This window comes from Ambystoma mexicanum, chromosome 8 (assembly GCF_040938575.1).
Source record: "Ambystoma mexicanum isolate Mex_15411 chromosome 8, UKY_AmexF1_1, whole genome shotgun sequence".
NCBI lineage: Eukaryota > Metazoa > Chordata > Amphibia > Caudata > Ambystomatidae > Ambystoma > Ambystoma mexicanum.
This window is the reverse complement of record NC_090929.1, coordinates 266,295,912-266,308,116: the sequence shown is the minus strand read 5'-3', so window position 1 is coordinate 266,308,116 and position 12,205 is coordinate 266,295,912. Positions and strand designations below refer to the sequence as shown.

General features: G+C 48.7%; 1 protein-coding gene across 2 annotated transcripts in view; it reads right to left on the bottom strand.

Annotated features, from left to right (window-relative positions):
• The window catches only part of ASTN2 (astrotactin 2), a 3,972,579-nt gene extending 3,960,631 nt beyond the window's left edge, over nt 1-11,948 (bottom strand). The window contains exon 1 of one of the 2 annotated variants that reach the window (XM_069609664.1): nt 11,510-11,948. In XM_069609664.1, the coding sequence (XP_069465765.1) occupies nt 11,510-11,825 (316 nt within the window). In that variant the 5' untranslated portion in view covers nt 11,826-11,948. The remainder of the gene's footprint in view (nt 1-11,509) is intronic. The other variant, XM_069609663.1, reaches the window with a different exon arrangement.
• Nucleotides 11,949-12,205: the final 257 nt, after the last annotated feature.

The window sequence follows — 12,205 nt, the reverse complement described above, 5'->3', positions numbered from 1 at the left end:
TGGATCGTGAGTCAATGCTTCGTGCCTATGTTTTTTGAGACCTAGTCCAAAGCGGTTCGGCTGTGTGTTTTGGCAAAAATTGACCTTTAGGCTGCAACTTTGGAAAAAAAATGTCTTTGTCTTCTTAATAACTTTCTTATTTTTTTAACGTATCTTTAAAAAACGTTGCAGTCTGGTGCGGGAGGGGAGCGCGAGTCACTAATAACTTTTGGAATTTCTGTCAAATCTGTAACTCGAATCAAAGGTTTTAACAATGAAATGATGAGGGGTTTCTATGAGAGTCAACTATAGGACAGCTATCCCTGAGCTATAATATCACCTCACTGATCACAACACAGACCTATATATACATTATGTTTCATTATGAACCTTTGCATACACATTCTCCTCACTGACTTAACCCTACTCATAACCCACTCCGGCATGGCAAGCTCTTCTCACTTTGAAACATTTGACACAGACCAATCATCTTACTGGCTCATAATGCAGCGTTATCACTTCTTAGTATGCACCTACACACATATATCAGCACTCATAGATAGCAACTACCTAGATATCACATCTCTCTCACTTTACAGCTTCTCACATGAGCTTCCGTATTAAGTTATCAATCCTCCATCTTTCGACACCGTTACACTGATATGCTCATTGCCTCCTAATGCATAGTCATTTCTTCATTGTAATTATACACCTTAATGCATACACCACCCCCCACTGACTTTCGCTATCACTTTGAACATGTTCCGACTCTTCTTCATTGGAGGGATTTCTCATAAACAGTTAACTTTGAATCTAGGAAGTGCACAGACACCATAGGAACTTCTCTCTCCACACCTACTCCCCACTTGGCCACTGTGATCCCCCACCAGCTTCCCTTCCTGTTACTAAATCAGAAATGTTCTGGAAGCAATGATAATGATTTGTTTTTTATATAGCACTTTCACTGAAGTGTTGCACACAGAACATATTTACATACACCTGTAAATCACCGGGCGTTGGTACTCATGTATCGATCTTGAAGGATGAAAGGTTGAGTTGGCCTTACTGGGATTTGAACCTATGACCTGCAGATCACACAAAGATCGCAGCAGCGAGTGCGCAACCGCTGAGTTATCTTACCAGCTATGAAGGGGCGGGAAGAAAGGACTGGATAACAAATATAATTAATTAAACTGAAATGCAAGTGGTCGATTTTAGTAGATACCCTTGTCAAGCAAGCCTTGAAAAACCACAAGAAAATCAGAAGCCACATGCAGGATAGTCTATAAAAAATGGTGCATTTATAATCATTCTAAGTAAAACATGGTTGCAGCATACAGGTTCCATGAGGTTGTTCTGTAGCAGATAGCCTGTTTAAGTATATGGGTGTATAATTAAATCACAGAATGCTGCTTTGGTGGAAATAAGTGAACTCTTTTTGTGTTGATTTGACTTAATACATTTTATGTAACGTGAACCTTCCCCCAAGGCAAGCAACGTGCTGTGAAAGAGCGTGACAAGTCATGCCTGTAAATTACGTTGTTCATACGGATTCACGCTGTTGGATTATATATAGCCGCCCTCAAGCCAGGACTTTCTTCTACTGTTCCTTTCAGTTGCAGAGGGTCACAGGCACTGGTGCAATTCCTCTGAAATCAAAATGGTTTTGAAGAACCCCACAGCCGACGAGACTCTGAGCAAATCAACGCTTTCCAGTGACACGTGGGAGGTGGTACTCTGCCACCATTCAATTAACACAAAAGTCAAGCCAAGCAGTGTAAAGCGCATTGCTCTCAATATGTAAGTTACAAATTAGAAATACATCAGAATCTGTGCTAATGGAACAATCCAATGCTTCGGTGTTTGCCTGGGAACCTCGAGAATTGCTCCCTCCGGAAGCCAAGGCATGCATTTGTCCATCTGGAATTGCATGCCTAGTCCTTACAGTGAATGCACACAGAAAAATGGCTGTGTCACAGGCAAACTAGTACGCAGTTGATAAATTAGAGCAATATCCATAAACAATTCTACATCATGCCCATCACTGTTCACCTGGCGATGAACAGCCAATCAAAATTCATACGCCAGAAAATAAAACGCTTTAAGACATGTCCCCGAATGCTGTGGTGTTGTCAATGTGCATATGTGACTGCTTGCATTTTACACTGCTCAAAATATCAGGGTGGCTTTCAATATGTCCGGGTGCTTCTCGGTGTGTCAGGGTGCTCAATATCCAGTGTTTTGCTCGGTGTGTCAGGGTGCTGCTCGGTCTGTCAGGGTGCTGCTCGGTATGTCAGGGTGCTGCTCGGTCTGTCAGCGTGCTGCTCGGTCTGTCAGGGTGCCTCTCGGTATGTCAAGGTGCTGCTCATTATCCAGTGTTCTGCTCGGTGTGTCAGAATGCTGCTTGGTCTGTCAGGGTGCTGCTTGGTATGTCAGGGTGCTGCTTGGTCTGTCAGGGTGTCTCTCGGTATGTCAAGGTGCTGCTCATTATCCAGTGTTCTACTCGGTGTGTCAGAATGCTGCTTGGTCTGTCAGGGTGCTGCTCGGTATGTCAGGGTGCTGCTTGGTCTGTCAGGGTGCCTCTCGGTATGTCAAGGTGCTGCTCATTATCCAGTGTTCTGCTCGGTGTGTCAGAATGCTGCTTGGTCTGTCAGGGTGCTGTTCGGTATGTCAAGGTGCTGCTCATTATTCAGTGTTCTGCTCAGTGTGTCAGGGTGCTGCTTGGTCTGTCAGGGTGTCTCTTTGTATTTCAAGGTGCTCCTCAACACCCAGTGTGCTGCTTGGTCTGTCAGGATCCTGTTTGGTATGTCAGGGTGCTGTTCGCTCTGTCAGGGTGCCGCTCGGTCTGTCAGGGTGCCGCTCGGTCTGTCAGGGTGCCGCTCGGTCTGCCAGGATGTGATGCAACCAGTATTAAAGCACTGCTCAGTGTGACAGGGAAATGTGAGTAATATGATGTTATGCCAACAAATTAAGTTTCTGCAGGTAACTTGGGTGCTGCTTAATATGGTAGTGCTGCCAGTAACACGTGGGAGGGGTCACCCTTTCAGCACAATGATAGACTGGCCTCGGTTCCCGGCTGGCTCCTGTGGAAGTGTGTTGGCACACAAACAAATGTCTGTTCCCCCGGGGGAACTAGCAAATGGCTGATCTGAAAAATAGAAGGTAGGACTGGGGTGAACGGTTTGCAAGTTGTTTTGCTACCCCCTTGGACTCCTACCTTTTTAGTTTGGGGTATTAGGTGGTGCTTAGCCCCCCCTATAGGCCAACACTATTGCATTAGAGTACAGATAGGGAGAAATGGCACATGAGGAGGGACACACAGATAGTAGGTGTTGTTTGTTTATTTGCCCACCCATTGAAAATCTATGTTAATCCCTATGGCCATTCCCACCAAGTTCCTGCCTTCTCCCGTCCAAAACCCACCTCATGGGAACCCGTTGAGATTGTTTTAATCAAGCCGTACAATCACGCTTTGCACTCAAAGTGCCTGTCAATGTTTTCATAACGCAGTCTACTGAGAGTTAATGACTTAATTGTAGTTGGAAACGTGCTACTGGTGTAATATGCCTTGGCCAAGCCTACCTTCAGTCACTCGATTTATAAGCAACTGTGCATGTCCTTCACCCGATAAAACCAAGTATTGGCAAAGCCAACAGTTTTGCTAAATGTATAAGTATTAGGTATTTGCCCGGCAATGTTATTAGATGCCCAGGTACTTGCACCATGTTGCACCTGCTGCCATTATTATCCAGTTAATACTATGGTAGCACATGGCAAGTGCCTTTCCCATCACCCAAAAGGTTTCCATTGCCAATGCGTATGTTTATGTCTCAAATCTAATGAGGTACACAGGGATTGCAATATGTGTAATGCGATGTTCCAGCCACAGGGAGGAGATGTGAGGCAGGACCACGAGAAGCCTAGATGGCACCTAAATAATGCAGATGTTTACTAGCCAACCTCAAACATTGTTGTTACTGAGATCCTTTTCTGAAAAACAGGGGTTCGTTCGACCTATACATGCCTCCACAATGATCTTATAAAATCATAATAGTGCAGTCAGATTCTCTTCTCCTCTCTGCAGTGCTAAGTGGGAGAGTGCATACCCCCCGAATTTCCTTAGGAATCATTGGAGGCTGTGCACACTTCCACAGTCAACACCTTCACAAGTGTCAGAGAGACCTTCTTAAAGCATATAACTCCCAACCACCATTCAGCCTTCCCTCGTTTATGTATACACAAGTACAGTATGTCCTTACAGCTGTACCTTCCTGTTTATTGACAACTCTCCTTTGCACGGATGCTCAGTGTATCACCGCCTCTGTACACATATGGTCAGTCAGCCCGCTCCTGTACACCTGTAATGAGCCCCCCATCTTCCTGTACTGAGTCACGCCTTTCACATGTACACCCATGTTCTTCCCAGATTCATGTACTCCCGTGTTCAGGTTGCCTCCTCTTCTGGATATGCATGTTAAGGGTCATGTCTCTTCTGTACACGTATGTTTAGTTCTCTCTATTTTATGTTCATGTTAATCCTGTCTCTTCCTCTACCTTAAGTTCAGTCTCTGCTCCTTTCTGTATGCATATGTACAGGATGTACTCTCTCACTTACTCGCATGTACAGGCTGAACTCTCTCCCATGTTCAGTATGCATTCCATCCAGTATATACGTGCACAATGAGTTCACTATATTATCCATCTTTGTATAACATTCTGTCTTAAATGTATGCAACAGTTCAATCTGTCCTCTTACATGGACACCCATGTTTACTCTTTCTTCATTCATGTGTGTGCACGTGTTCAGCTTGGCCTTTCACCCGTACACACATATTCACACTGGCCTTGCTCCTACAGACATGTATTCAGTGTGCCCACTCTCTGTACACCCATTTTAGTTTGTCCCATCTCCTCTACATGCATGTTCAGTGTGCCGTATACCTTCTGCACATCCATGTTCAGTCTGTCTCCCCTTTTGAGAATGCTCACACTGCATTGTCTCCAGTACCAAAAATAACCATCGGTTCACCTATGTTCATAGCATGCTCGCTTCTGCACACCCATGCCTGGTTTGCTTTGTCCCCTCTACACCCTGTTATGTATGTGCTCCATTGTACACGCCCAGGCTTAGGCATTCAGCTATACTCTTGTCTGGAGCACCTCATAAGCCACACACCTGTGCTCATTTCGTCCACTGTTCTGTACACCCAAGGAGATACTGTCCTCCTTCTTGTATTTATGTATATAGTACGTACGCATCACTCACTACTCACAATAGGAGCATTTAGCGATGTACGAACATGTTTGATTTGTGGTGCATTTCATACAACGATATTTAATGAGTCCTTACTCCTTACACTCATATTCAGGCCTCGCTCACCTCTGTAGAGGCATGTTCATCTTGCAGTCCATCCGGGTTATTGAGTTCTCTCTCCTCTGCACCCATGTTCATTAGACTATCTCTTCTGCAAATATACACGTTATTTGCTCTACTTTCTAGACAGCATGTTCATTGAGTCGTCTCTTACATACACCCGTGTTGAGTGATCCCTCTCTTCTGCACATGCATATTTTATTGCCCACCATACTGCACAGCCATGTTCATTGAGTCCTCTCTTATGTTCACCCGCGTTGAGTGTTCTCTCTCTTCTGCACATGCATATTGCAACTGCCCTCTCTTCTGCACAGCCATGTCCATTAAGTCATGTTATGTTCACCCGTGATTAGTCTTCCCTCTCTTCTGCACATGCATATTTTATTGCCCACCATACTGCACAGCCATGTTCATTGAGTCCTCTCTTCTTTATGCCTGTGCTTAATATTCCCACGTCATACAAAAAAGGGAACCCACTGCCACATATATTTACATTATTAATATAATACACATAGCAATGAGATTGTTTTTAACAAAGAAACGAATTCAATTACAAAATTACATGTGCCCACGTTTTTTTTTGGCAACACTGGTGGGAGAAAACATCACTTTTAGAAATCTGAAGAGATCACATCACCAAATCTTACAATAATTTCAACAAGAACTTCAACAAGCAGCTGGTAAAAATGTATACAAAATTACGTCAACCCATCCTACTCATTCATAGGTACAGATACACCCAAAACCAAACAAATTCCTCTGTAAAAACAACATGGTTCAAATGGTGCAATTTGGAGGGCAAAACAGACTCATAAATTAAGTGGCACGAAAGACAGTCCGGCACTACGGATACAAATCGTATGTGCGGTCATATTTAACTACCCTGTGTTTCCAAACGGCTTTACAACTAAGGTATATAACTATAAACATAATAGTCAATTTCAGCTCCAGAGGATTATTAATGGCCAACTCGCGTTTCGGCTGAATGGTTGAAGTAATTTACACACAACCAGGCCTTCTTCAGGGCAAGGAAATAGAAAAGTACAGTCATAGCCACCCCAACTCTTTGTTGTCATTATAGAAGGGCATCATGTGTCTGTTTGAACCCTGGCTAAAGTCAGGCAGCTGCAAGGTACTCAATTGACCCCCCCAAAAAAGTGACTGGTTAAAAATGCATGATAAACCACAATTTGGAGACCCCTCATTAGTGTGCTATGTTAATGACTATCCCGCCCTAGTGAGGACAAGCCAATTGCCTAGCATCCTCTGATGGCAAAATTCCAGCCGACTGAGGACGCTAGTGATATTACAAGCAGCACCCCGTCAGTGGCGCCTAATTAGCCCTTTTCTACACATGCATTTTGCATCTGCCCTCTCTTCGGCAGAGCCATGTTCAGTGAGCTTCCTGTCCTATAAACCTCTAGGCAGCTCACCCTCTTTCTGTAAAGACACAGGGCCTCATTACGACCCAGGCTGTAAGTTACCGCCTGGGTCGTACCTTTACCGCCATGGCGTAAACTAAGTTTACGCCATGGTGGTTGGCGGATTTACCGCCCCATTCCAAGGTGAGTGGGGCGGTAAATCCCCATTTCCCATTTACCCTTCCCCATTCCCATTTTTGCCCCATAGGGCATAATGGGAGTGGGGAAGGAGATAATTACGCCACCGTAAATTACGGTGCCGTAATTATCTCCAAGGTCCCTTAGCGCCATGGATTTTAACACCTGCAAAAAGCAGGCGTTAAACTCACCATGGCGCTAAGGGACCTTGTAATCAGGCGTTAAGGGTTGGCGCCGTTTACGGCGCCGTAAACCCCTTAACGCCTGGGTCGGAATGAGGCCCACGGTTTGCCCAGCCTGTGTTCTCCACACTGTCATAAATGCACTCATGTGTTCATTGTCCTGATGCAGTGGAGCCCTTGTGAGCTAGCCCCAGCACACTGTTTCTCAGAGACTGAAACAGCACCCTTGTTCAATAAGGACACTGCAAACCATCTACCTGTTGGACCTTGTGGTTACATTAAAGAATGTCCTCCTCCACAACAGTGCCCAAAATAAGGAAAGACCTTGATGTGGTGTCCGGAGCGGTTGGTGAGAAAAATACATGTTTTTTCTCTGTAGGCCGCCTTTAAACTCTCACAATCATGGCTTTCAAGTGAGAGGTTGCAGGGCAACAAAGCTGCTCCCGCAACACCACACATAACGGATTGAGTTGTCCTTGATCCTGATCGGCCCAGTTGGTTGAAGGCAGTCACGACTGTGATCTTAAGCACCCACTCTTAGATCATTGCACCAGCTGCTAGTTTGGGATAGGCAGGAACCAAGAACTCTATCAGACTCATACATTTCCAGCAAACCATGTCCAATCGTGTGAGGCCCAAACTGTCTTCATGGTGAATGGGTCAGTCTGCATTCAGAGAACAAGAAAGCATTGTTCATTGATGATTCCTGTACACCTGGTGTCATCAACAGGCTGCGGAGCAGTGGCCGGATCCAGGCAATGGAACCCGCTGCTCATTTCCCTTGGCCAAACATTGGGCCATGTCATGCTTAAGGGACTGAAACAACCTGTTACTTCTGGCTGCTGGACTCAAGACAGAGGAGGGTCTTTGAGGGTACATGTCCAGGATAAATGAAATATGTGCTTGAATGCTTCAATCCAGGCATTACATATCCTACAAAATTAGAATCAGCATGAAAAGGGCCAGACGGTGGGGGGCCAGAGGGGGAGGAGGCTTATTGCTTACTGCACGAGGCCTCGAGAAATCCATCTCCATCATTACAGACATGCAGGCTGGGGGGAAGGCTAAAGAAGATGACGTGAATAGTGCAGGAGAGCCGACGTATGAACTTCCCAGGGGGTGCCAAAGCCTAGAATTTCGCGCAGTGCCATTGGGCGGAAATTAACATGTTAGAGATGGATTTTCCGGGGGGTTCCCGACCACCGGAGTAGCCGGATATCTGCACCACTGGCTGCCGCGCTCTCCACAGGTGTTCCCTCTGTTGGCAGTGAGAGCTTTGCTTGAATGCACGCGTGCAACGCGTTCGAGACGCGGTTCTCTCAAACGTGCAATTCAGGAGCCCATCACGCTAGCGCATGATGAGAAAAATAGGACATTCAACACCTGCTCATGTTTCCTTTCCGCAGACTGAGCTGCGGAAACCCCGATGAGGACACAATACACCGACCCACGGACAAGACAGGCACTCTGAGACCACGGCGGTGATGCTTCGACACAGTACACAAACAGCGCAGCGTAACACAAAAGGGGCGATCGCTGGCTGCGAGCGTGCATCCAGAGGCAGGTTGCACAGAAATGTGTTGACAATACAGGCGCGCGGCGTTACGATCAGTGCCGCTGGCGCTCCGTAGAAAAGGGCCGGTGTCCGTTTCCAGCACCAGAGCCCGGCCGGGGGTAATGGGGTGTGGGCATCTTTAATGCAAGACCAATCCAGCAGCCACCGTCCATCAGACACACTCTGCTTCTATACTGGCCCTGGAAGAGGAAGCCTTTCCAGCCAAGATCTAAAAAAGGGCTCTCAGGTGGCAACAATCCAGCCACCCCGAATCAGGACATCAATGGCATTCCAACCCCTCCAACATCTGGAAAGCCCCAGTGTGGTAAGACTTGTATTGGAGCCAAACGGGGATCCATGAACGCTGCACACGATGCCAGGTGGCTGGATACAGAATCAGAAGCATTCCTTTTAATTCTCCAGCCAATCAGCACCCGGCAAGTACCTTGAGTCATGATCAAGTGTGCGCCAAACGGCCTGCGTTTCACCAGGTCGAACTAGTCAATGTATTGATTGCACTGCCAATTACCCACTGATTGATGAGCCCGTCACGTGGTCACGCTCTCGGAGTGTCAATAGCAAAATGTTTAATCTGGCAATATCCCAAATTAACTAACCCCCAGCCTGGGATGAAACAAGCCATCCAAATTGCCCGGAGGCACAGGGGTCCAACATTGCTGGGGTCTCATCAACAACTGATCAATGTAGGCTTCTATCTACCAAACAATTGGAATGCGCCCGCAGAAACTCCAGATGGATGGCATGCCTGCTCTCTGACGAGATGTCAAAACACTTCACCGACCAATCAGAGCATTTGCAGCCGCCAGGCCGCATGTTCCGAGTAGTCGCCCCCCTCATTCCACTGATGTTTCCTCGGCAATCACTTGGCGAGCACCACTGAGCACTCACAACAACCAGGACAGGCTACACTTCATAAGCCACTGGCATGGGAACATCAGTCTTTTCGCTGGTCTGAAAGTTTACAAAGGTTGGATCCATCCACACGCCACCAGTGTGTGCATCCCAGGAGCAAGGACAGAAACAGACATATCGATGCATGCGAGTAGAAGTATTACACGACAAGCGCGTGGCAGTGTGGGCCATCGCCCGAAAGTGTCCCCTGCGTGGGCCTAACTCCTCCACCCGACATGACAAGTTTGCGTCAGTAAAGAAACAGTAGATTTCAAGAGATAATTCCTGTGAGTCCACACAAACACTTCCCATGCCCCCCACCCACACTGTCCCTTAATATCTGTCAAAGGGACCGGTGGCTGGAAACCCATTCAAAGAGATAGGTCTAAGCCACCAAGAAAGGCAGGCAATCGAGTGATGGTCGGGAAGAACAGTCACGTGTTTAATAAACATGGGAGCGGAAAGAACCGACTGAATTTGGGGAATATGAGCACGGCTGTGGCGATAGGAAGTGTATCACACAGCACTTACCCCATTCTCTAGTCTGAGAGAGGCCACCTCTGGGATGCTGATCCCACTAGCCGGACCACTCATCTCTGCAGGACCCAGTGAAGGAGTCTTTTGGACAGGACTGTCACAGTCTCTCCTGCTCATGTCCCACGCCTGCTGCCTCCTACACGCCCCCTGCCTGCTCTCACACATTACCATGCCCTTTTGCAGTCGGTCTCAGAGCTTTCTCTCCCAGTTCCATGCGTGCCCCCCTCCTTCCCAACCATGCTTTACCCAGCATGTTAAGTTCTCGGTAAGGGAAGCAGTCATTGTCTGGGACCCCTCTATAAAGAGTACTCTTAACACAGAGAGGCCCCACAGTGTGCATCCCCTTTCTGGGCTGACATCGCCCCTGTATACGGATTTCAACTCCCTCCGCCACCCCCTACCACTTGTCTCAACGTGGGATTCCAGGGGGACTCGCTTTCTTTCACTAGTTCCCCCCTAACTGCACCTCTCAGTGTGGAGCGCTTAGGCTCTCTAACCCCCCAGAGCCTGTCCTCCGTCAGGGTTTCACCTCCTACCATACCACCTGCTTGCCGCCTCTCTTCCTCAATGGTTTCTCACGCTGCCATTCTGATAAAGACCTGTCCTCCCTGCGTGTTACTTCTTTTGCTGCCACCTGAAAACCGTCCTCTAAAATAGGTGACACCTAAGGAGTGGCCAGAGGTGTCCGCTAGCTCTCATGGCCCCTTCACTATGCATGGCTCATGCTCCGTTCCCAGCCAGCTGGTGCCTTATCTAGGGTACTATAGGGCAAGCTGGACTCTGTTTTCTAGCCTCTCATCTACATACATCATTGTCAGCCTAGCCAGTGCAAGGCGCCTCTGCTGGCAGGGTTAAGAGGTCAGCACGCTGCTCTTGTGGCCTGCCCACCGCTCTCCAGTCTCCCCCGCATGATGTCGTTCTGTGTACCCCTCGCACATTAACAGGGTGCAAACTAGGAGTGTTGTGTTGTCCGGACTGAGCAGACAAACCCACTGTTCGACACCTCCTGCTGTGCCCCTAACCCCAGCGTGCATTACAGCACATCTGTCTTTTTCGGGGGCCTGTTTTACCTGGATGAAAGGAGGGCTGTCTGGCTTTTTGTGGCATGCCAATTCGTGTCTCCAACCTAATCCTTGCAGCCTAGAACTCTCTTCTTGTACTACCCGCGGGCATCCAGTGCGGGGCCCTCATGGGGGTGAACAGGGCTTCTTGGCTGTATCCACTCCTCTCGACCCCTCCTCCACCCCTCAAGCCGCAAGGAGAGTGATAAAGGCGGTCGTTGTGTTCTCAAAGTCTGCCCATTCCCTCCCCCCAGGCCCCGATACCCCTCTACCTAGGCAGCAGAATGAAGACCGGCGTGTCTTCGCAGGTTCTACCAGACACCCACCACCATCGCCCTGCGCTCTCTTACCCAGGGTGAAGTAGGGCAGCTCGGTGTTCTCCAGGTCGTCCTGCACCGCGATATATCCGGGTAGTTCGCTGCGCACAAAGAGCAGAAGCCGGGAGTCGGCGGGTCCGGTTAGCCCCGGTGCTGGCGCGCCAGTAGGAGTCCCAGGGACCCCTGGAGGGGGCGCTCCGCCCCAGCCCAGCGCACTCTCCCGTAGCACAGGCAACGTGGATACAGTCACCGTCTTGAGCCGGCAAGCAGGGGCGGAGGGAGAACCCGGGGCCAAGGGCAGCAGAGTGGCCAGGAGGAGGGGGATCCACGGGGCTCGCGAAGGTCCCATGGCGGATAGTGAGAGTCTTGAGAAAGGGAGATGGGTGCACAGGGGAGAACACGCACCGCGTACTCGCAGTAAGCTGTTCCTGCCGCCGGCAGCGCTGCCAGAGTGTGAGCCCCTACCCAGTACCGATACCCGCCCCGGTGTCCAGCCACTCCCACAGCCATTCCCCTTAACCCGCTGTATCCCGGCAACGGCCAATCAAAAGCAGCTGCATCCGAGCCGCTCCCCACTTAGGCTCAGCATCTGAGGAGCGGGAGCAGGTACCACGGCTCAGCCGCGCCCCCCCAGCCAGACACTATGGACTTGACAGAGTAGGACCACGCCCTCTGGGGGACCTGCACTGCCCTGAAACAACCAATCAACGCAAGCCAGGGAGGGACGCA